At 41.7% G+C, this 23,779-nt stretch overlaps 1 protein-coding gene across 1 annotated transcript in view; it reads right to left on the bottom strand.

The window, feature by feature from the left end:
* The window catches only part of cux1a (cut-like homeobox 1a), a 182,952-nt gene extending 160,643 nt beyond the window's left edge, over positions 1–22,309 (bottom strand). Inside the window, exons 1-2 of the mRNA XM_071547106.1 lie at positions 22,166–22,309; positions 18,452–18,558 (exon numbers count right to left, since the gene is read on the bottom strand). Coding sequence (XP_071403207.1) covers positions 18,452–18,558; positions 22,166–22,309 — 251 coding nt within the window. The remainder of the gene's footprint in view (positions 1–18,451; positions 18,559–22,165) is intronic.
* Positions 22,310–23,779: the final 1,470 nt, after the last annotated feature.

The following is a 23,779-nucleotide window of genomic DNA, read 5'->3' as shown; positions in this document are numbered from 1 at the left end:
CCACACTGAGAAATACCATTACCCTTCATAAGAACGGAGTTACTGTATTCAGCACGGCTTGAGCAAAATTCCATTACATCCACAAGCAAACAGTGCTGGCATTGAGTCACAGGGGTTGTGGACCAACATGTCTGAGCTGGTAATAGTCACTATAGGTGCCACCTTAGGAGCAAGGAGGGTGGTTGGGGTGGTTTTGGCCATAGGCAGTCCCTCCAGCATTTCCATTTCTTTTCTCGTTTTTTTCTGACTGTGGCCAAAAATGTTCCATTTTTGCGTTTCTCTAAAAAAAATTGCAATGCACTTTGAGGGGGTTGGTGGTGGTTTCTGGTTGTGAAACTGTGGGAATTGGTAAAAAAAAAATGGTAAGCCCGGGTAAAAATGTTACTGAAGTTGTACTAAAGAGATAAAGGGAATTTAAGATATTAAAGAGATACCAAAATGAGACTTTTATAGCTAAATCCTCTTAAGAAAGATTCATATCAGTTCCTGTGATAATAAGCGTACAACATGGGCTCAAAGTTACAGCAAAGATTATAAAACAGTATTGTTTCATTTAGAAAGTGCCAGTTTATGTCTGAAGTAGACTTTATGTTCTCAGGCTCAGAATAAGTGGAAACTATAATAGTGAGGTTAAATGAAAAACAAAGTGTAGTCAACTTCTTCCATCTGTAGGCTGAATAAAACTATAACTAATATTTATTACTAGTTATTACTATTATTCCACTTGTAGGCTGAATAAAACTACAACTAATATTTATTACTAGTTATTACTATTATTCCACTTGTAGGCTGAATAAAACTACAACTAATATTCATTACTAGTTATTACTATTATTCCACCTGTAGGCTGAATAAAACTACAACTAATATTCATTACTAGTTATTACTATTATTCCACCTGTAGGCTGAATAAAACTCAAACTCATTGCCAGCTGAATCCAATTTGGCCTATTTCACAAAAGTCCAGAGACTTAGCATCAACTTTTAGACACAGAGTAAACTTATTCACACACACACACACACACACACACATCCACACACTGAGTGCAGCAGTGTTAGAGCGCTGGTGACTTTCTGTTGAGGCCCATTACTGGGCTGCTGTTTCATGCTAATGGACTCTGAACAAGCAGTCCTACTGAGACTCTGCTTTTAACAGCATAATAAGCACTGCCACCCTGAACCCTGCTGATGTACAGTGCACCACTGAAAGGGGAAGGAATGAAAGATTTGAATACGCCATTTGTCGTACCAATATGTGTTCTTCACCAAGACTCACTATTAATATTGCTATAGTCTTGGTGTCCATACACGCAATGGTACCCAAATAGACGTATACAATCATACAAATACCTTTGAATATGGATAGGTAATAGAGTATCATTCAAGAGCAAGCAGGTAATTCATGCTGGAAACCAAATACAAAAGCATGATACAGCTTATTGGTCACTTAAAACAATGCGTCCTGCTCCCATCACCTAATTGTTAGCTCTTAATTTGTACATACAGTGTGAGGATACATACACCAAGAAAGAAGAGGGGTCACCAATCAATAGGAAACTCTCTCCTGAGTCCAACAAGGTGACATTTTGGATGAATAGAAATTGGCTAGATGATCAAAAAACAGTCAATGATGAAAGGGGGAGGTGCTTAAATTAGGCTTGGGCCGATAGTCGATATTATCGAGTATCGTGATATTTCGTGAATATCACGATATTCCCGCGATATCGAATCAAATTTCGAATTATTATTATTATTAACAGCCTAGAAATTGGATGTAATTTGGAAGAATTTGGAAGGAATAAAATAAAATACCCCAAAACCCTGTGCGATAATATCGTATATCGCGATATTTGGGCGGGACAGTATCGCGATATAAAATTTTGGATATCGCCCAAGCCTAGCTTAAATGACAGGAAACTCCTGACTCGTGGTTTCAGAATCAACAGATACAATCAAAAAGCCAATCAGAAAAGGGGGTTTAAATGACATCACCAATCAATAGGTTACTCACTCCTGAGTCCAAGGAGCCAATGAGTCCAATGAGAGATGATCACTCATGTCAAAATAAAACATAAATATGAAACTTGTGAGCTAGGAATTATAAGGTTGAATCTGGCTTTTTTCCTTAATCAAAATTGAGCCATCCGCATATTCATGGCCTTTGAATGTTACTTTATGCTTGTGTGGTGTTCTTTTTTAATTTTCAACCATAACCCCACATATTCGGCACAGGGAGAGTATGTGAATCGCGGCTACAATACACGCCTGCTTCCCTGTGTGTGGAGAACGGTGCTAGAACAGCTGCCTAAACCCTCTTGAACTACAGGGAGAGTTTGGCTGAGATAAGTTTCGTTTTCCTTAAATGACGTCACCAATCAATAGGATCCTCACTCCCGTGTCCGACAAGCCATCACTCATGTCAGTGTGAGTTCGGGATCAATAGATACAGATGATAAAAACGAGCAAAAAAAATAAAAACATTTTTTGGGATGGACTGACAGATGGACCAACCTATTCTAGCTGCTGGTTGCAGCTGAAAAGACATCTCTATCTCAATGAGACTACCTGATTAAATAAAGGATAAATGAAAAAAACAGTGTAGATTTTTATTTCTTCTTCTACATATTCTACTGTTTCTGTGACGTTGTTTTTCCATTTGCAAAAAAAATAATAATAATTTTGCACCAATAGCAAATCACTCTGGATAGCCGTGTTTGCTAAATGCCTACAATGTGAAATGTTAATGTACAAGTAGAGCGAAACAGTAGGCGTCTTTGTTCTGTATATTCCATATTTGGACAGGCTTGTTGAAAGCCCTTGAAATCCAATCTGGGCCTTGAACCATATCACTGCTATACTTAGGATTTTAACACTGACAGTGCTAGACTTAAAGAGCAAATCGACACTAAATCATTTAAGGCAGAAAACTGTTGTTGCACTGCTCTCTATGGGTTGAAACTTTCAAACATGTTGCATATCTTCACATAGAGAGCACTGCGAGACACATTTTCTGCCTTATGTGAATTAGTGTTGATTTGCTCTTTAAAGGCTGCCAAGCTCCAGCTCACTGTTATGGGTATGCTGTATTATTCAACCCATGTCTAATACTTTACTGTGTGGCTCTAATTTAATGACAGAATATTTGTACAAACGGTTCTATTTTGTAACCTCGCAGCAACTGTTTTGTACTCACATTTAAGGTCATGTATGCAGTTTGCAAACTCTTGCATGCTTGCAAGTTAATGTCTGCAAAAGCATGATTTATATTCATGTGTGATTTCATTCCAAAACTTTTCCATGTGAGGCCTTTCCTCTGTGTCAGTGATTCTCAACCTTTTTCATATCATGGACCCCTAATTTAGTCCACATTAGAGCCACATTTGATGAGATTTTGTCTCTCGGATCCAACTCTGAGAATATTTTTATTGTTAGATATGATTTTGTCCAGAATTCCAAGACTATCAGTATTGTAGGTAGAGAGATAACAGTGAAACTATGAACTATAACTTCTTGCAAATGAAATAATGCTAAAGTATAACAATTCATCAATTTGCTGTGGACCCCCTAGAACCCCCTCAAGGACCCCCGGTGGTCCCCGGACCCCACATTGAGAACCACTGCTCTAAGTAACATTCTGCTTGTACTTGTAGAGTTGGTTTCATATACTTATACAATGGGCCATTGCTCTTAACCAATCATCTACTCTTTGCTACAATCAAAGCCAATTACATGCTGTGTATTTTTACAGCTGCTGCAAGTTTACAAAATGGAGTTATAGAGGCTCTGCAGTTGCAGATCACAAATCTATCAACCACAGCTGGTGCCATTATAGAGGTCCATTAGAGAATTAGCTGTGTAGTAATAAAGTCTAAATGTATAAAGACCTGGCTGGATAAGAGATAGCTGAAAAAGATTGATCCCAGTCAAACTAGAAATAACCGCCTCGCGGTTGTATGCCTCCACCAATAAACTTTGTTTTATCATTGCAAGGACAATCTTTATTTATTGAACATATATAATTAATGTGATTATTAGGTCAGCTTAAAGGATTTGGTGTCTGCAAAAGTAAGTGACAGCACTTCCACCGTTTTTGTAGAATGACCCAAGATCGTTTTCTCAGCTACAGCGGTAAGCAAAACATTATGATGTCACAGTGGAGTTGACCTGTGAACTTTTGGATATAAAATGTCATCACTTCATCATTTTATCCTATTACACATTTGTGTGAAATTTTGTCATAATTAGCGTATGAATTCTTGAGTCATGGCCAAAAACGTCTTTTGTGAGGTCACAGTGACCTTTGACCTTCAAATTCGAATCAGTTCGTCCTTGAGTCCAAGTGGACGTTTGTGCCAAATGTGAAGAAATTCCCTCCAGGCGTTCCTGAGATATCGCGCTCACGAGAATGGGGACGGACCGCGTCCATTCGATTCTGCTGAGGCGGCTAAGTTGTCCGTTTAGAAACACAATCAGCTGTTCACAGCCACTGTTGCCACTGGCTGAGGACCTCCAATATGGCCGCCAGAGGGTGTGTTACATCACCTGAAAGCGTCACGGGTATCTACACGGTACATCCACAGATCTCTCCGTTTCAAGTGTACCAATCATGAACTCAAACACGGAACCTGAAGAACAACACAAATTAAGACTGAAGATAAACGAGATACGAGACCAGTAGGAGAAAGGAGGTGGAGAAAGAGCGAGGGGGCGGGGGGGGGGGGGGGGGAGAAGAAGAAGAGATGAATGAGAGTAGGAGAGAGTTAAAAACAGAGAGAGCATGAATGAATGAATGAGCAAAGGAGACAGGAAGAAAAAAAAAGAGAGATAGAGGGATAATGGTTGCTACAGTGCCTGCCTGTGTGTGTGTGTGTGTGTGTGTGTGGTGAAAAGCAAAGGAAAGTCGAGCATGCTGTTGACTGGCTGTAAGAGGAGTCTTTGTAAATAGAGCCTCAGCTATGTGTACGTGTGTGTGTGTGTGTGTGTGTGTGTGTGTGTGTGTGTGTGTGTCCGGGACAGAGTTCTGAGTGACAGACGCCAGCCTCCTCCCCTCACTTGAAACCTGAGCGGCGGGGAGTTTTTGGCTGCACCTCCCGCCTCAGGACCACCCACGGTGGGATGAGGAGGAGAAGAAGAAAAGGAGGATGTGAGCGTGTGAGATGTACAAAAGCCACGTCAGCACTCAAGATAATGGAAACACCGCATGGAAAAAAAAAAAAAAGACAAACTTTAAAGAGATTCTGTCCCGATGCCCTATATTAACATACACCTCCAAACATTACCTGCATTATCTTTCATTTCTTTACCATAGATTACATCTTGGTGCCGCTAAGAGATGTTAGTTAAGTGTTAGTGCGTTTTGGATTTGATTGTCAGATTCTCACATTTTCATTGTAGTCTGTGTCTCACTACAGTGTTCCAGCCATACTGGGAGGCCTACCAGTATTGTTGACATAACTCCGCAATCTTTACACGTCATATAATTCATTCAAAAGTTAAATTATTTATCACGTTTAATGAAACGGTTTGCAAATTACTCTTACCCCGTGTATTTTTCTTCTCCTGCACTTAGCAGTTCCGGTTTTAGACCTGGAGTGCGAAACTGAGGCGGAGGAGTCCAACCTCATTTGTAGAGAGGGGTGGAATGTGTGGTTGAGAGAGGGGAGGGGGGGGGTCCAAATTGATAAAAGTATACATCTATTTGTTAATGCATCAGACTGATGATAGGGTCATTGCAATTTATTATGTTTGTCACATGGTTATATCAATGTAATAATCATTGTATTGAATCAGACCCTTGATGTATTGTTGCGTTAATTGAAGACTAATTATGTTTTCTCTTCATAGGAGGGGATTAGAGTATATAGGAGGCCAGCACCTATGGGTGCCCGCTCACTCTGCCTCGCTCCAGCCAGGAATTGTGACCAGGAAGGCTGGCCTATTAGCATAGGGCCCACGTCATGGGCTTAGCCTATGTTTTGGTTTATAGCTTAGTTCTGCCTTTGTCATTTTTGTAGTTTTCTTGATTCATTATCTATTTCTTTATTTTTCTTTTCAAAACATTTTGAGTAATGGTTGCCATTTCCTTTTGAAATTTGCAAAAGACAAGATCTAGGCTTGGGCAATATCCCAAATTGAATATTGCGATGCGGTCCGGCCAAAATATCGCAATATACGATATTTCTACGATATTACGTTTGTTTTTTGTTTTTGTTTTTCTGGGTTTTTTCTATTTATTTTGTTCACATAACATTTCTAGGCAATGAATAATAATAATAACAATAATTATTCAGCGATATTTGATACCGCAGAAAATACTTAGATAATCGCAATATATCGCGATACTCAATATTATAAAATATCAGCCCAAGCCAAAATGATCAGAATAAAGTTTTCCTGGCACATTAAAGAAGTAAAAAGTAAAAATCCACAACATTTTCATATAAATAAATGGCCATTTTGCTCCTCTCTATCTATACCATAATAGTGATTCAACCTATAGCTAGTTCATGAAAGCTTTTCAATTTGCTGTTCCGAACACCCGGTGTCTGGTAGCTCTTTCCTGGGAAAACTCCTCTGCTGCACAGGAAGTGATGCGTTTTACTTTTCAGGTTTGTTTGGAACAAATAGGCTAGAAAAAGAACCGGGTAGTTAGCATGAGCGGCGATAGCCACCAAGATGCTGTTGTATCAACTATTTCAAGATGGTTGAGATAAAACAGAACACCACTTAAAGAGTAACTAAACCCCACCCAAATCTGTGGTGAAGCCTGACACCTACTGGTGAAAAGTAGGGTACTGAACTGGCCTTCTGCTATTGGCTGGTGTTTGAACCAGGTGATGTCACCCTCTATAGAGTACAACAGGTGGTCACATCACCTGGCACAAAGACCAGCCAATAGCAGAAGGCCAGTGAAAGATTTGGGTTTGGGGTTTAGTTACTCTTTAAGCAGGATTCTATAAGTCTGAAGCGAAGACTGTCAATTTTATGCATACAAATATTTTGAGTCTTGAATCTACACAGAGTTTTATGTATCTGTCCCAAGGTTCATGAGTTCATGAGCTTTCCCATTTGATGTGAACATCAAATGGGAAAGCTCATGAACTGGCTATAGGTTGAATCATTATTGTGGTACATCAATATAGCAAATTGGACATTTATTTATATGAAAATGTTGCAGATTATTACTTTAATTTAACCCCTGGTCTAAAGCAGGATAGCATGTCCAGGCTGCCATCCAGTGGCCCGCACTGCATGCCAACCGAGAGGAAGCAGCAGAGGTGAGGGAGGGCAACCCCGACCATGCCCATTCACCCTGCCTGCAGTCCTAACCAAACAAACAAAACTCCAGCATGCAAAAGATCTCTTCTTTTTCTCCTCCATTCCTTTCATCCCGGAGAGCCACAAGCTAATCGCAGCCCGGGACGAGGGTAGAGACGATGGCATGCACTAAACTCCTGTCAGCTCAGTTTGTCCATCAAGAGCGGCATTAACTGGCCAGACGGAGCAAATCCTTTAGGCAGATATTCAATGTACCAGTGCATTAAACAAGGAGGCTTAACAACAGGGGCGGGGAGGGGGGGGGGGGGCACTTGAATGGTTGGTTTTAATGGCGAATATAGCCCGGACTTTAGTTTTTGTAGGAAGCGTGTTGTTCTTTCCCTCGAGCTCAGACTCCCCCGTCAAAAAATGTAAGACAGAAGATCAGAAGAGATCAGAAGTCCCATTCTTGTAACTGTAATCTGTTTGGCCTTCACCTCTGTATACAAAAGTATGGTATTTGCAGGTTTAGAAAGACAGATTTAAGACTTTTTAAGACCTTTTTAATGAGAACTGAATTCAATTTAAGATGCGTTTAAAACCGAAAATGCGGAAACAAAGCAAAATCAGCGTATTTCTAATTGACCAGAGCTAATGAAAGTTGTGATAGTATAAGAAAAAGGACATGATAACGATGACGACATTCTGCTATATTCCTGGAAAGTGACCCGTTTGTACAACTCCCCGATTTCCCCCGGAAAATGTATGAAATTCCCTTGACTCTCCATGTCGGGAAAATACCTCTCCAATTCCATCATGTTCTGGATATTCCATGACCAGCGGATTCATGTGGCAGTGCGGGAATTTGGTTTCAGAGGGCTGGGGTTGTTGGGAGTAGGAGGTAGAGGAGGATGCTGGAGGGTCTGGGACATGGATGGCGGTCAGTCACTGATGTACGTCAAGCGAGGCCACACACTACTGAAGGGGCCCTTACAAACAGACCGACCTTACATACGTTTACGGCCCCCGGCACTGATAGAGCCCCCTTGTGCGTAACGAGGTGGGTCTCGTGCAAAAGTTCAGTTTCGCTCGCCCACTGGATTCCTTTCATTTGGCTGAGATGTGGCACTGAAGCAGCTGAAATGCTAATCACATACTTCAGCACCTAAGAAATGACCGCTTGTTGCTCTATGCTGCTTTGTGCGTGGGAGGCTAATTATCGAGGGCCTGCTATACATGCCTTGGCGGAATATACAAAAGAGGGATGACGCCTCACTGGAGCCATTATACTTTATACTTTGATACTAATTATCATAACCTTCTGAAGAAAAATTAAAAAAAATACCTGTTAGACAATATATATATATCATAACCGTATGACAAACCTCATTGAAACGGTGGGGTCGCACATGGATATTTTGATATCAGGACCAGTGCAGCACTTACCAAGAATATTTTTTATCGGCCAAAATAGTTGATATCCATTTTTCATAGAAATAGAAGTTTGTACCCTACCGCTTTTCAACAGGGTTCCTACACCTTTTCCAAAGTCAAATTCAAGCACTTTTCAAGCATTTTCAAGGTGCATTTTCAAGCTTTTCCAGCACCTTACAGCTGTGGTAAATTACATATATACATATATATGCTCAAAATGATTATTTCACTGCTTCATCACATTAAATCAGATGTTACTGTGCTATAAACAACCAAAATGATGTTTTGTGACAGCAATGCTGTAACGATTATGTAGGAGTTGGTCCTTGTTTCAACCGTGATTTGTATTTTTCGTTTTCAAGCCAACGCTCATTGAAACGGCGACCTCCCGGCATGTCGTCTGTTAGCCTCCCAGTCGTCTTCATTTTGTGTGAAAGGCAACAGCAATTAGGCTCTCTCTCTCTCCGACTTATTTTATTTCTTTATCTAAAAATCGAACTATTCAGTCAGATAGCGATTTATTATGAAAAGTAATGCAATTAACGTTACAATTTCAAGCAGTTTCGAGCACTTTCATTCAAAATCCAAGCACTTTTCAAACCTTGAAAACACCACATTAAAACTCAAGTGTTTTCAAGGATTTCCAGCACCCGTAGGAACCCTGTTCTAGAGCAGATATTGGCCCATATTCATAAAACTCAGTGGTAACAGCGTTGCGCACCTTTACTGCGGGACGGTAAAGGTGACTCATAAAGTCACCGTGGCGTTATCGTCAAAGCCAATGAAAATCGATATGTAAATGAAGTGTTGCATTTTAAACGCCCCCCCTGATCATCCACGCCCATAGTAGGGCTGGGCAATATATCGATATTATATCGATATTGTGATATGAGACTAGATATCGCCTTAGATTTTGGATATCGTAATATCGTGATATGGCATAAGTGTTGTAAAGTGTACAGTAAAGTGATGTCATTTTCTGAATTTACCAGGCTGTTCTAGCTTTTCTATTATTTGCTTTTACCCACTTGGTCATTACATCCACATTACTGATGATTATTTATCAAAAATCTCATTGTGTAAATATTTTGTGAAAGCACCAATAGTCAACATCAATAGCCCACTTCGTAGAAAATACCGAGATACATATCGTGTATCGCCATTCAGCCTAAAAATACCGAGATATGATTTTTGGTCCATATCAGCCCAGCCCTAGCCCATGGCCAAGAAAGAAAGTTCCCACCGGCAGAACTCCATATATTAAGAGAAAAGACTGTGTCACGCAATTGTTATGGATATGGTAAACACATTGGTAAACACATTCTACATTCATCATGAAGTGTGACGGAATTCCACCCCATCCCCATATATACAGTATCTGAGGTATTCAAATGCCATCGTGTCAAAAAGTTAGCGGCAAGGGTGACACTAAGTTCCCTTATTGATTTATCCACCGCAAACAAATCTCAGCGCCATTCGGGGGAACTTGGCAGGGGGGGGTAATTTCAGCCCCCCCGTCCCGCCGTCAGACGGACGTACCCCGCTCTTTCCCCCCTCCGTCCTCCCACCCAAATTCCACAGTCGGCCCCAGATTACCAGCTCTGCCTGTGAAATCAATAGTGGGGCTTTTTTTTTTTTTTTGGAAGACTAGAAAGGCAAGGAGGAGGAATAGAGGGGAGTTTAGCTGTCTGTCTGCTGAAATATCCCCGCATTGTGGTGTTAAACAGGAGGGCTATAATTAACTGTGCGAGACGCCAGTCAGCCGGGGATGGGCGCCATGCCAACGGATCAGCCCTAATTACTATATTCACTTTGTCAGGAACGCTCACTTTGCTGCTCCTGCTGATAGAGGCTGGCAGCAATGAGAAATCCCCCGGTCCTCCAGGCAGCATTTCTCAGGCAGGCAGGCAAGGCAAGGCGAACGGGAGTGGAGGCTGGAGGAGACCGGACGATTACACCAGCCACAGTGAAATATTTGTCACTGCTGATTGAAAAGGGGAGGGGGGGGGGCAGCGATGCACGGGGAATTTAAAAGCCATTTTTTTTATCTGTAATTGAAAGGGTATGAAGGCTAGTATAAGTTATAGAATTGACGTTTTTTTTCCTTTTCTTTGCAGCGTCCAAATCACCCAGAATCGCAATATTCTATAGATCTGTATATATTTCTCTTACTCTCTTTATTTCCATTACCGACTCTGCGTGCCTTCTTCCCATTTCATTTTATTTTTGCACTTTAATGGCGTCCAATATGCTGATTTTATCAGACTGTTGCCCTCATAGCTTGAATACACCCTTTTAATACACATTTGGATGTTTGAGTTATGATTAAAGGCTTGGAATTGAGTTCCTATCAAAAGGCCAACTTAGGCTGAGCAGGGTATTTACATGTGGTGGACCGACAAATAGCTTTTTATTTAAAAAAAAAAACGCCCCGGCCCCTATGCTTCTAATACCTCTCTGAAGTGAAAATGTGTGAGTGGGGAAATAGGCAGGCGGGGGGGAAGGGGGATGAATATATCTTTATTTAAATACTTTTTAGAGGGGAATCGGCTCCAGTGACCGTTCCAGAGCAGTTTATCGCACTAAAGCCTCTTTCACCCTCGGCCAGCGGCGACTGTTCACATATGTGCAAATCCCAGACCAAAGCCTGTCTCACCATGGGACCTGGCCTTGGCTAGAGAAGGGGGATCAGGATCAATCGTGTAGGAGACAGGAGAGAGAGAGAGTGTTCTCCCTGCATGTAAATGGAACTAGCGAATAACTTCAATGCTCTGTTGACAGGCCCAGCCCAGCTTTTAGCCTTGACATAAAACAGCAGGTCAACCTGACAGAACCAATCGTACCTGCTTCCACAAACACAGCGCATGTTATACTCTCCCTTGAGCTGTATCGGTACGTCATGCACTTCTGGGCAACTAACGCGCTGATGTCTGGAATGGTTAGAGCAGTGGTTCTCAACGTGGAGTCCGGGGACCACCAGGGGTCCTTGAGGGCGTTATTTCATTTAAAAGAAGTTAACACAATTAGGGAATGTAGAAGTATGGCTATATTGGTCGCTGTTATCTATCTACCTACGATACAGATAGTCATGGAATTCTGGACAAAATCATATCTAACAATAAAAAATATTCTCAGATTTGGGTCCAATGAGAGACAAAATCTCGTCAAATGGGGGTCGTGGCCCTAATGTGGACTAAATTAGGGGTCCTTGATATGAAAACGGTTGAGAGTCACTGGGTTAGAGATCACATCCGGGACTGAATCCGAGACGTTCTATGGCTTTGAAGTGAATGTTCACTTTGGTACATAGTGAACGTTTGGTACAACAATGTCAATTTTCAATACCTGCCGTGATTTTGTTATCTGCCAACCTCTGAAATGACCTGCCCCCCTCTGGTGTGTGTACTCACCACTTGCATTCGGGCTGTTTTTTTTTTCTATCTTGATCAAAAAGATAGGTTTCACGAACCTCCGTCTGGCAAAACGGACCGGAAGTTGAACACAGCCTTTCAAAACTTCCCAGTTCCTTACAACGTTTTTTTTTAAAGGGTCTGAAGTAAGCTCTGAGGTAATTTTATTGAATTTTGTTTTTAATTGAACTTATATTCAAGTTAAATTCACTTGAACACATCCGCTTTATTGCTCACATTGGGTTGAACATAAGACAAGAATGTGTAGCTTCTGCTTTCCCGGGCATTTTCGCTATCTGTGCCTGTCGTGGGATTGTGTGTTTGTTTTAAAGTGGCCCGGCTTCCCGGTTGGGTGGAGTTTTCCCACTTTTAAGCACTGCGATTTGCCTGAAGGGCCAAACTCCGCCGAGCCGGCAAAACCTTGGTGTGTAAAACAAACAAACGAATCGTTTGTGCGACTACTGGAACTGCTCTGTATCTATATTTTGTCAGAGATTGAAGAAAAAAAATTGAGCCAGGACACATGTTCCGGTGTCGGCGTTCCGGTGTCGGCGTTCCTGGCCCCTGCATGTAAACCACCTTCAACCAGTCCCGATAGTTCGCTGATTGGCCCGGCTTCAAACTGGAGCGCTCAGTCCATCCCTATGGCCGGTTTTCCATCGTACCGAAATGAACTGAACTGAACTAAGGGGGGAAAATCACTCAGGGCAACATATTCAGGGCTTTAGTTCAATTTCTATGGTAGGGGAAACACATTTAACCCAGATTACTAGTAAAATCAGTTTTAAAAAGAAATTAAGAACAGCAATCATTCAGAAAGAAATCAGTTTAGGCTACATATGATATTCTGTATTGAAGGTTGATTATATTTGTGGTGCTAACTTAGGTAATGCTTCACTGTGCACTAGTAGTATTGGGCAGTTATATATACTGATATATACCTAGTTTACTTATTCTATTATTTGCTTTAACCATTTACTGTTGAGGTGACATTATGTATGTGAGAGAACTATTTTTTTTCTCTCTTATTTTACTTTTATTTCGTTTTGTTGATATTGTGGATTGTCCATTATGTGATGTTTGAATGTCTTGTCTTTTGTGTGGACCCCAGGAAGAATAGTTGCTACTGCGGTAATAACTAATGGGGATCCTAAATAAAACAATAAAAACGATAAACAACACTGTAGTAACACCATGCAACCATGAGGTCAGGAGAAGATAACGGCAGAAATCCCCTCTTTTATTAAACTGTGTTATTTGTTTGCCAGAGGATCCTTGCGCATTAGAATAGATAATACATCAAACCGTGAAGCCATCTGCTGTATCAATTTCCGTATCAACAACCGTTAAGATGATGCGGACTTGCTACCGAAACTGATTTGAATAAACTCAGTTCAGCGGCAGTTCAGTCGATGCTTCCTCTGTCCACTTTAACACCGAAAGAAGTCAGAGTCAAAAGTCCCAGCAGCACCAGCTGAGTCTGCACTCCCGAGTCAAAATGGAGGTCAGCTGATCAAGTCCAAAAGATGCTCAGCAAAGTGACACTCAGCACTTTGAAAACAGACTGGCATTAGGTTCACCCCCCCCCCCCCCCCCCCCGCTTCCATCTGAGAGAGAGAGAGAGAAATACTACAGTGACTTAAACTCTAAGCTTTCAGGCTTTGAGCATCGGGACGAAATGTCCAATCCTCTGCCAGAGCCCCGTTGAAGTTTCGGACCTTGGGTTCGGGACTCATTCTAGCAAGCAGGCTGTCTATTTTTCCGCCCTTTGTCTCTCGTCACACTTCTCCCCCCCCCCGACCCTTCCTTCTCGTACAGAGTTCAGAGAATTCCCAGAGAACACAGCCTCCGAGCGAAAAGCCCCGGCACGATTAATGTAGTAATGGGTTATTAAGCCTCAACATAAATTGCCATGCTGGACAGCTTCAGTGGAAAAGAAGCCTGATTTATTAGGGAGCTGGAGACAAAACAGGTTTTTGTTTTTCCATTTATTCATCGACACTCACTGGGAGTGGGAACCGGGGGAGGAATCCTGAGACGCCCAAAAAGGAATAAAGCAAAGAAAAAAAAAAGTGGGGGGGGGGGGGGGAGAGAGAGAAGAGGGGAGGTGGAGTAAAAGAGGTAGACGAGTAGATCACAGCCCCTTGACATCTGAACACAAGCTCTTCCCTTCAGCGGGGCTACGCCTGGGATACGACTGCTTAAAGAAACAGTCCACCCCAAAAATGAAATTCCTCTCATCATCTACTAAAGTTCATATAAGCACCAGATGCATCCACCAAATGTTCCAAAAAGGGCAGAAAATGATCAGCAAATATCTCTCAACAGCTCCTGCGGCATAATCCCACTGTTTTGTTTTTGTTGAATTTCAGTAAATCGAATCAAACTGAAAACCGAACTTTGCATAATTCAAATAATTGAACCAAAGTTGGTAAATTTCCAAAAAATAACCCAAATTTTGTTTAGTTACTCAGCACTATTTGTAGCCAAACAATTGCACTGAGACCATAATTTGGTGGCATATGTCTCTGTATTGGCATCTCTGGCCAAAAAAACTCCATCTTGTTAGCGTTTCTAGTATTCTTCATTGAAACCAAAAGGTTCTGCTAGCTGCGAGCTAACTAATTACCTTGCAACAAGCTATAACCATTGGTTTCAATGGGTAACGCTAGCAATGCTAACAAGCAGCTTCTAGGATGGCTTAAAGACAATGCTAAAACTTCGGTATTAGCACGCCAAATCGATTTTAAGAGAATGAGAACATTTTCATTTCCCCACATGCCTGAATGACAGTAAAATGGCCATGTTCTCAATTCTCTGACAATTACAGTATTTCTTTACTCAATATCATTGGATTCATCATTATATGATGATTTGAACAGTTTATGATGTTTTCCTTGATGTTGTATTCCTTGGCCATCATCATATGTGTAGACATATTATTTCAATCCCATCAGCCGCAGAAAGAAATTGGCCATCATGGCCCATCTGTACTATTTTTGCAATCATACTATAAAGCAAGGAATCTCTGTCTGTATGTGTGTCCTTCACATATCTTGAGAACCATTCGTCCGATCTACTTCACACTTGGCGGGTGTATTGCTGGGGACCCAAGGACGTGCAGTGTTGGATTGGACACGCGACACGTTCAATATTAATAAACTTTGAATAAACAAGCGAACAGCGCTCTGTGCAGCAGCGGGGCTCAAAGCAAGCGACTGATAGCCTACGCCTATTATGTGTTTTTCTTTGTGAACGGGCACTGCAATAGTAGTTCTAATTCTGCAAAGGTTTGGTGCCTTTACACAATCTACAGTATATAATTTGGCCCATTTCTGGCCTGTTTGGCCTGGACTGTGGGTATACAGAGATATAGCCTCTTTCTTTATCCTTCCCTTTCATTTACATTTTGTGCCAGTGCCAGTGAGTGCACAGCAGAGGAGCGGTGTTAAAGCCACTACCTCTCTATATCTCCAACATCTCTCCTATTCTAGCCGCCTCATTACCTATCACTCAGCTCTTCACTCTCCCGTCTTATCCTCCGTCTCTCCTGTTGTTGAGAGAGGTGAAAGGCGGCCGGAGGTGCCGGATGCTCCGGCTGCGGCCCTTGGCATGCGACCAGCCAGTCACGCATTCCCTGCATTTACAGGAGTCACTGAGGGGAAACCAATGTGACGCCGCCCAGGTGATAAAACAGGCCTGGTGTCCAGTAGCACAGCGGCACAATAACATGGCAATGTGCAGAGTAAAAGAATAAACAAGAACTAAAGACTGGTTTTACTGGCTGGCTTGAATTCTATCAGACATATATGGATGATACACTGCAATTTGGCTCTATGAAACCAAAGACAAAAGCCCTATACAGCTTATTGGTTACTTAAAACAATGCATCGTGCTTCCATCACATAGCTGGTAGCTCTTAAATGTTGTGAGAATAGATTTATCAATGAAGTCCTGCATACTGGATTCATCATAGTTACCATTAATCCCAAAGTTGGATCAATAGCAGATGATCAAAGAACCAAAAAATGATGAAAGGGGGAGGTGCTTCAATGACATCACCAATCAAAAGGGAACTCTTGTTTCCAATGAGTCGTCACAATGTGGTTTCAGAATCAATAAAACATAGATAATCAAAAGACAGCCAATCAGGAACGGGGGAGGGGGTTAAACTGCATCACCCCTCCAGAGGACTCTCCATCCCGAGTCCAATAATCCATCAGTCATGTCAATGTGACTTTGGAATCAATAGAAATAGATACTCAAAATACAGCCAAACAGGACAGGGTTAAGGGCTGAAATGACATCACCAATCAAAAGGACTCTCACTCTGCCACTCATGCCAATGTTAATTGGGATTAACACACATAAACGATTAAACATCTCAATATGACTTGGGAATCAATAGATATAGATGATCAAAATCAGGAAAGGGGGAGCGGCTTAAATCAGTGATTCTCAACCTTTTTCATATCAAGGACCTCACATTTAGTCCACATTTGGGCCACGGACCCCTATTTGATGAGATTTTGTCTCTCAGACCCAAATCTGAGAATATTTTTATTGTTAGATTTTGTCCAGAACTCAATGACTGTCTGTACTGCAGGTAGAGAGATAACAGTGAAACTAACAGTCATAACAGTCATTCTTCTACATTCTCTGATTGTGTTCACTTCTTGTAAATGAAATAATGCTGAAGTTTAACAATTCATCAGTTTGCTGGGGACCCCCTGGAACGCCCTCAAGGACCTCTGGTGGTCCCCAGACCCCACGTTGAGAACCACTGGTTTCAATGACATCACCGACTGATAGGAAACTCTCTCCCAAGTCTGACAAAACATCAATCATGTCAATGTGACTTTGGGATATACAGTATATAGATATAGATAATGATGTAGTATGGTATGACATGTACTGTATATGATGGGATGTTAAGCCCTTTGAGACAAGCTTGTGATAAAGGGCTATATAAATAAACATGACTTAACTTGTGCAACATGATTTAAAGTTTCAACCAATAGAGAGCAGTGCAGCAGCAATTTTCCGCCCCATGTGATTTAGTATTAATTTACTCTTTAATGGAGAGAACTATAAAGTTCTATAAAGTTAGCGCTTTCAATCATATGCAGCGTTATTATAATATTTCTCTCTTTACTTATTTTCTCTTCAAAGAAGCTATCAGTGGTATTTGACTCAGTAGGTGAAGCATCAATCTCTCATATGGAAGATTGTGGGTTCAAATCCATTGTTTCAGTCAAAGGCAAAACAGAATTCATATGAGCATATTATATCTGGGGGGTTGATAGTGTTGTTGATCGATACCAATGACTTTCTGGCCTCCTCATCATATTCAAACGATGAGGTTTCGGTCCAAATGAAGCTTCATCAGATAAAAAAATACATGAGCTAAAAAGGTTTGTACAAATATCTATTCCTAGGACTCACGAGAACAAGTGGCACCGATTAAAAATTAACCGATGGAAGAACTCGGAGGGAGGGGGGGGCGTGAACCCACACACACACACACACAAAAAAAAAAAAAAAAAAATTCAATGGAACAGATTCGTCCTCAGCTGAAGAGAAAGCTGTGCGTCTTGCAGTATGCCTACCTGCCAGACATCACACTTTAATTGCAGAGCCATAATTAACCACTGTGTTTCGTGTAAATAAAGAAGTGCCCATCCTTTAAAGCAGCTCATACGCATGGTTACCACCCCCCCCCCCCACACACACACAACACACACACACACACACAGCTCAGGACAGGACTTCAACAGGCCAGTTAGAACTGGCAAACAGCCTGGCCTTGGCCAGCCATGCGATAAGAATATTCCCTAAAAGGCGGCTGAACGTCCACCAATGGAGTCACCGTGTGTGTGTGTGTGTGTGTGTGTGTGTGGAGAGAGAGAGAGAGAGAGAGAGAGAGAGATACTGGGGAGAAAAAGAAAATGAGTTTGTGTCTCTACCCTAAAAAGTTTTCTTAACAATCACACTTACAATAGTGTAAATAAAATGGTCATTTAATCTATTAACGCTAAGGCTTAATGCCATTTAGAATTAACGGATGAGACCAGTTTTGGTTGTACTGCTCCCAGTGTGGAGGCGTGGAACTTTATGAATATTGAAGGACATGAATAAATAAATAAATCAACAAATAAATGAATAAAGAAATAATTCCCTGACTTTCCCTGCCTGGAATACACATCTCAAAATTCCTTCATATTCCAGAAATGCATGAACAATTTGCCGTTTCCGCTTTATCCTCAGACACAGCATCCTATGACTGTGTGTGTGTGTGTGTGTGTGTGTGTAAGACAGAGAGAGAGAGAGAGAGAGAGAGATTACCTCTGGGGTGGTTTTTTTTGAACTCGCGGCTCTGATCGATGAGCGTTTTCCTGGCCTGCTCGCTCTCATCCTGTCTGTTGGCCAAGGCTGTGGCGGTGGCATCCAGGTCCTTCTGTAAGAGGAGGAAGAGGAGGAGGAGGAGGAGGAGGAGGAAGAGATGGAGGTGAGGGGGCAGAAGAAGAAGAAAAAAAAAACATTGACAGTGATTAAACTGGTCTCTATAGGATTTCCCATGCCTTTTGCAGAGATGTAATCTGGGAAACTCCAAATGCAAGTAAAATTCAACACAGTCAACAAGTCAGTGGAAGCCCATTCATTTCCTATAGAGCTGAGTGACCAGATTTCTATGTTTCCCTACTGATGTGATTAGAGCTGCAACGATTAATCGATTAGTTGTCAACTATTAAATTAATCGCCAACTATTTTGATAATCGATTAATCGGTTTGAGTCATTTTTTAAGAAAAATAAGTCAAAATTCTCTGATTCCAGCTTCTTAAATGTGAATATTTTCTGCTTTCTTTCCTCCTCTATGACAGTAAACTGAATATCTTTGGGTTGTGGACAAAACAAGACATTTGAGGACGTCATCTTGGGCTTTGGGAAACACTGATCCACATTTTTCACCATTTTCTGACATTTTATAGACCGAACAACTAATCGATTAATCGAGAAAATAATCGACAGATTAATCGACAATGAAAATAATCGTTAGTTGCAGCCCTAGATGTGATTTTGTTTCATTAACAATAGTTCCACCTGACAAACTGCAAAATGGAGAAGTTGATTCCAGCACACACACACACACTCTACAACTTTTATTTGAAAGACTACAGGAATAAACGTCTGGAAAACGACGCTTGGAGAACAGTCGCATACATTTTTGCTCGATGTTAACCAGGGTCCAACATGAACACCCACCACAACACCTTTTTGAAAATTTGGCAGCCTTACCTAGAGTATATAGGCACATCACTGATGCCACCATAGGGATATGATCATTTCTGGTTAGCTAGAAGGCCTGTTTAAAGGATATAACACTGTGTTGGTGCAGTGTCTCTTTGTGTGTCACTCTATGCACTTTTATTTTATTTTATTTTATTTTATTTTATTTTATTTTATTTTATTTTGTTTTATTTATTTTGGGTTTACGCAGGAAGGGTGGGGAGTTGGGGTTTCTTTGTTGTTCTGTGTTCTGTATGAATGTAAAATAAATCTGAAAATAAAATATTCCAACATGAACACCCGCCGAGCGCCAAATGCGGGTAAATTTTGGGTTTGGTGGAAAAATAAAATGGGATCACCGGCCAGGTTTACAACACTGTATTCATGTGCTTAGACCGGCTGAGGCTAATATGACCCTCACTGACCCGGACACATCGCCAGTGTCAAATCAGCAAAAGAAAAAAATGAAGATGAAGAGATAGACAATGAGAAAAGTCACAGAGGGGATTTCAGCAAGGTGGCGTCAGAACAAGACATGAGCCCCGTGTGTGTGTGTGTGTGTGTGGCACTGGTACTATGAGTACCAGAGTACCAAAAGTACTATGAGGTAACGGTGCAACATACCTGTTGATTTTTCATTGAAAAAGATATGAATAAAAGCTGTATATTCAATGTTAACTTTTCATAATGGGCTCCTTAAAGTGAGGATAACATGAATTTGCATACTAAGAATTTAAGATAATCATTTTTCATGAAATTTGGCATGATGTAGTTTTATGACTGGTAAAAAAATATTTTTTGCTGGTAAATTTTCTGAGTTTTTCTGAGCCAAAAACTTCATTTTGGACCCTGATGTTAACTCATCAAAACAATGTAAAGTTAAAAGCCAAAAAAAAAAAAAAAAAAAAAAATCAATACGCCCGGTAATTTCAGCCGCAATTATGTCATTCTGACCGCGTTTTGTTTCCACATGAAGCATGAAGCAGGCTTGACTGGGGCAGCTGAGTGGTGCTTCAGCCTATAGCAGCTGCCCTCCCTCTCTCTCTTCTTCTGCAGATGGATCTTGGGAAGTGGTGAGGGCAAAAAAAAAAAAAAAAAAGCAACAGCGGCGGGGCGGAAGAGAGGAGGAGGAGGAGGAGGAGGAGGAGGAGGAGAGACGCCCACTTAGTGAAAAGCCTCTATCGAGTTGGCGCTCTTGAGACTGATTAACAGATACCGCCGCTGAGCCCATTATGCAAACGATTGGGCCTAATCACTTCAAATTGATTAACGGCAATCCCCAGCCCCCCCCCCCCCCCCCCGCCGCCGCCTCCCGGTGCCGGTGCCGTCCGGGGAGCTCTCGTCGGCCCCGTCCGGGGGAATAGAGAGGGGGGATAATTATATTTTTTATCAACAGCAATTGGCGGTTCCTCTGCGGCCCAAATCCCTTTAGATGTTGGGAAGCTGGCTTGAGGAACAGCTGAGTGGGTTTAGCTACACTGTGTGGAATTGTTGTGCTTTGATATGAAACTTTATAACTGTATTGATGATATTTTAATCATTTAAGACCTGAAAGCCCCTACCTATAGAATATTTACCTCAATTTATCATTGACTATAGATATCATGGCTGCAGAAAAATGAGAACTTTGTGGTGAAAATTGGTTTATTCTATGTGTTGCTTTCTATGTGTTTATTCTCTGTGTCCCCAGGTACGGTTTGATACTGGACTCTTGACTTGTTCTGACTTGACTTGGTGTTCTACATTTAGACTTGAGACTTGACATTAATGACTTGGACTTGACTTGGTGTTCTATATTTAGACTTGGACTTGACTTGGTGTTCTACATTTAGACTTGAGACTTGACTTGGTGTTCTACATTTAGACTTGAGACTTGACATTAATGACTTGGACTTGACTTGCTGTTCTACATTTAGACTTGAGACTTGTATTGGTGTTCTACATTTAGACTTGAGACTTGACATTAATGACTTGGACTTGACTTGCTGTTCTACATTTAGACTTGAGACTTGGCATTAATGACTTGGACTTGACTTGGTGTTCCACATTTAGACTTGAGACTTGACATTAATGACTTGGACTTGACTTGGTGTTCTACATTTAGACTTGAGACTTGACTTGGTGTTCTACATTTAGACTTGAGACTTGGCATTAATGACTTGGACTTGACTTGGTGTTCCACATTTAGACTTGAGACTTGACATTAATGACTTGGACTTGACTTGGTGTTCTACATTTAGACTTGAGACTTGACTTGGTGTTCTACATTTAGACTTGAGACTTGACATTAATGACTTGGACTTAACTTGGTGTTCTACATTTAGACTGGGACTTGACTTGGTGTTCTACATTTAGACTTGAGACTTGACATTAATGACATGGAGTTGACTTGGCCCTGACTCGGTAATCTACATTTAGACTTGGGACTTGACTTGAGATGTGTGCCTCAAGTCTTGAGACTAACTTGCGACAGACTTGGGAAAAATAACTCGCCCCCCTTCCACAAGTTCATTCCAGTTCCATTATTCAGTAATTTCACATCACCTCTTCTGTATACATGTCTTCACTCTTCACTAAGGAACTCAGGTGGTCGGCAGGTTGTCAAATTCTACTGGTAGAGGCTTTGAATTTAGACAATTTAAGTCTTTCAGCCTTTTTATGGAGCCATGTATATTCAGGGGGGCAGACTCCATTAGCGGCTTTATTCCATATCAAACCAAAGCAGTGGTACAGCTAATCCACCCACCCAAGCCCTTCATCTGGATGCCTTACAGGCCTTTGCCCACGGCCCTGTATGTTCCAGCGGCCTTTCGCGGTCGTCCCTGGCCCGTCCGCCTGCGTCGGGGGGGGGGGGAGGGGGGGGGCCCACGGCGCCTCGCACAGTGCTGTGTTTGAATAAATGGACCAAATTGTGCTCCATAATGGCTTTATAATTTGGCTAATGGACGCATTTCGCTGGCTCAGGCAGCGGTGCTTGTCTTAGTTAATTTGTTCAGTAGTAAACGCTGATGGAACAGATTACTCCGCTCCCTGGAGTGCTTTCCTGGCCAGATGCTATCAGCTGTACACATGAAGAGGGAGGTGGGGGGGGGGGGGGGCCCTGTTCTTTCTGGCCGTTTCTTCTCTCCTTTCTTTCTTTCTTTCTTTCTTTTCCTCTTGTCTTTTTCTCTTATATCCCCCGTCTTTGCGTGGATGAGACAAAGAAACGGGGCCGCGGTGAGAAACCTAAGTGGGTTGCAGAGTCTGACTTTAAAAACGAGTGACGAGTGTCGGGGGGGGGGCGTGAATACCAAAACCAGCCCCCCCCACCCCCCAACCAAACCACCACCACCACAACTAAGGCAACTAAGGCCTATGGAGATTGTCAGCAGCACTAATTTAATTTTGTGGTCATTAAAAGGGGGGGGGGGGGACAGAGAGCTGGTGGGGTGGGGACCCGCCGGTCTAAATTACTAGAGTGAAACCAATCAACAGCGAAACAGCCTTCTTCTATAGCTCCTATTGTTAGGTACAACCACACAGAGACAAACTCATTTTCCAATTTGTCGATCATCAGCTGACCCAATTTTTTTCCCCAAAAGTAAGCAGGTGCGTGAAATATGTGGGTTTCCAAAAAAAAAGAAAAAAAAAAAAAAAGCCTCGCTCCACCGCTCCGCCGCTCCGCCGCTGATGAGGCCTAAAAAAAAAAACAAAAAAAAAACGGAGCGCTCATTAATTCTTGTTTTAAGCACAAGACACAACAGTCTGCCGGAGCTGTGAAAAAACCCGAAATGAACCCGGGGAGCAGAAGATAGGGCCAAGCGGAGAGAGCGGCTCTGCCAAGAAGAGAATTATTAACATAGCTGTCACGGCTAATTCCACATCGTCGTGTTCGGGCAAGACAAGAGCCCCCACTTAGCGATGAGTCGTGCAGCCGTTACAACATGACTCGGCGGCGATAAACACTCGATTGTCTCCGATACCTTCTGAGGAACAGCAACTAGGAAACCTGTTCAAAAGGTGAAACAAGGCTTTTTCCTGTCACGCCACAAACACACCATAATACATCTAGGTAGGGCTGCACGATATGGTAAAAAAAAAAAATCATATTGCGATTATTTTGATAGATATTATGAATGCGATATGATTCACGATGAGTGTGAATGATCATTTTTGCATCACCATTTTCATTTTCACTGAAAAAACTATTTAAGTTATGATGATGTAAAGCTGGGCAATAATTCAATATTATCGTTTATTGTCTTTCAGTGGAATCATATCGTGATGATATGAAGATATTTTAATATCCTGACACACATTTCTGCCGTCTAAATTGATGATGACAAGCAAATTTTACTTAAAAACTCTGATAAAATGAGGTATGGTAGGAATATTATTTGAATATTTCTGT

The sequence above is a fragment of the Centroberyx affinis genome, unplaced genomic scaffold, assembly GCF_046629955.1.
Source record: "Centroberyx affinis isolate AG114_WGS23_722 - 3 ecotype Tasmania unplaced genomic scaffold, CSIRO-AGI_Caff_v1 ptg005676l_1, whole genome shotgun sequence".
NCBI lineage: Eukaryota > Metazoa > Chordata > Actinopteri > Beryciformes > Berycidae > Centroberyx > Centroberyx affinis.
Note: the sequence above shows the minus strand (reverse complement) of the source record. Positions and strands in the feature narration are given on the sequence as shown.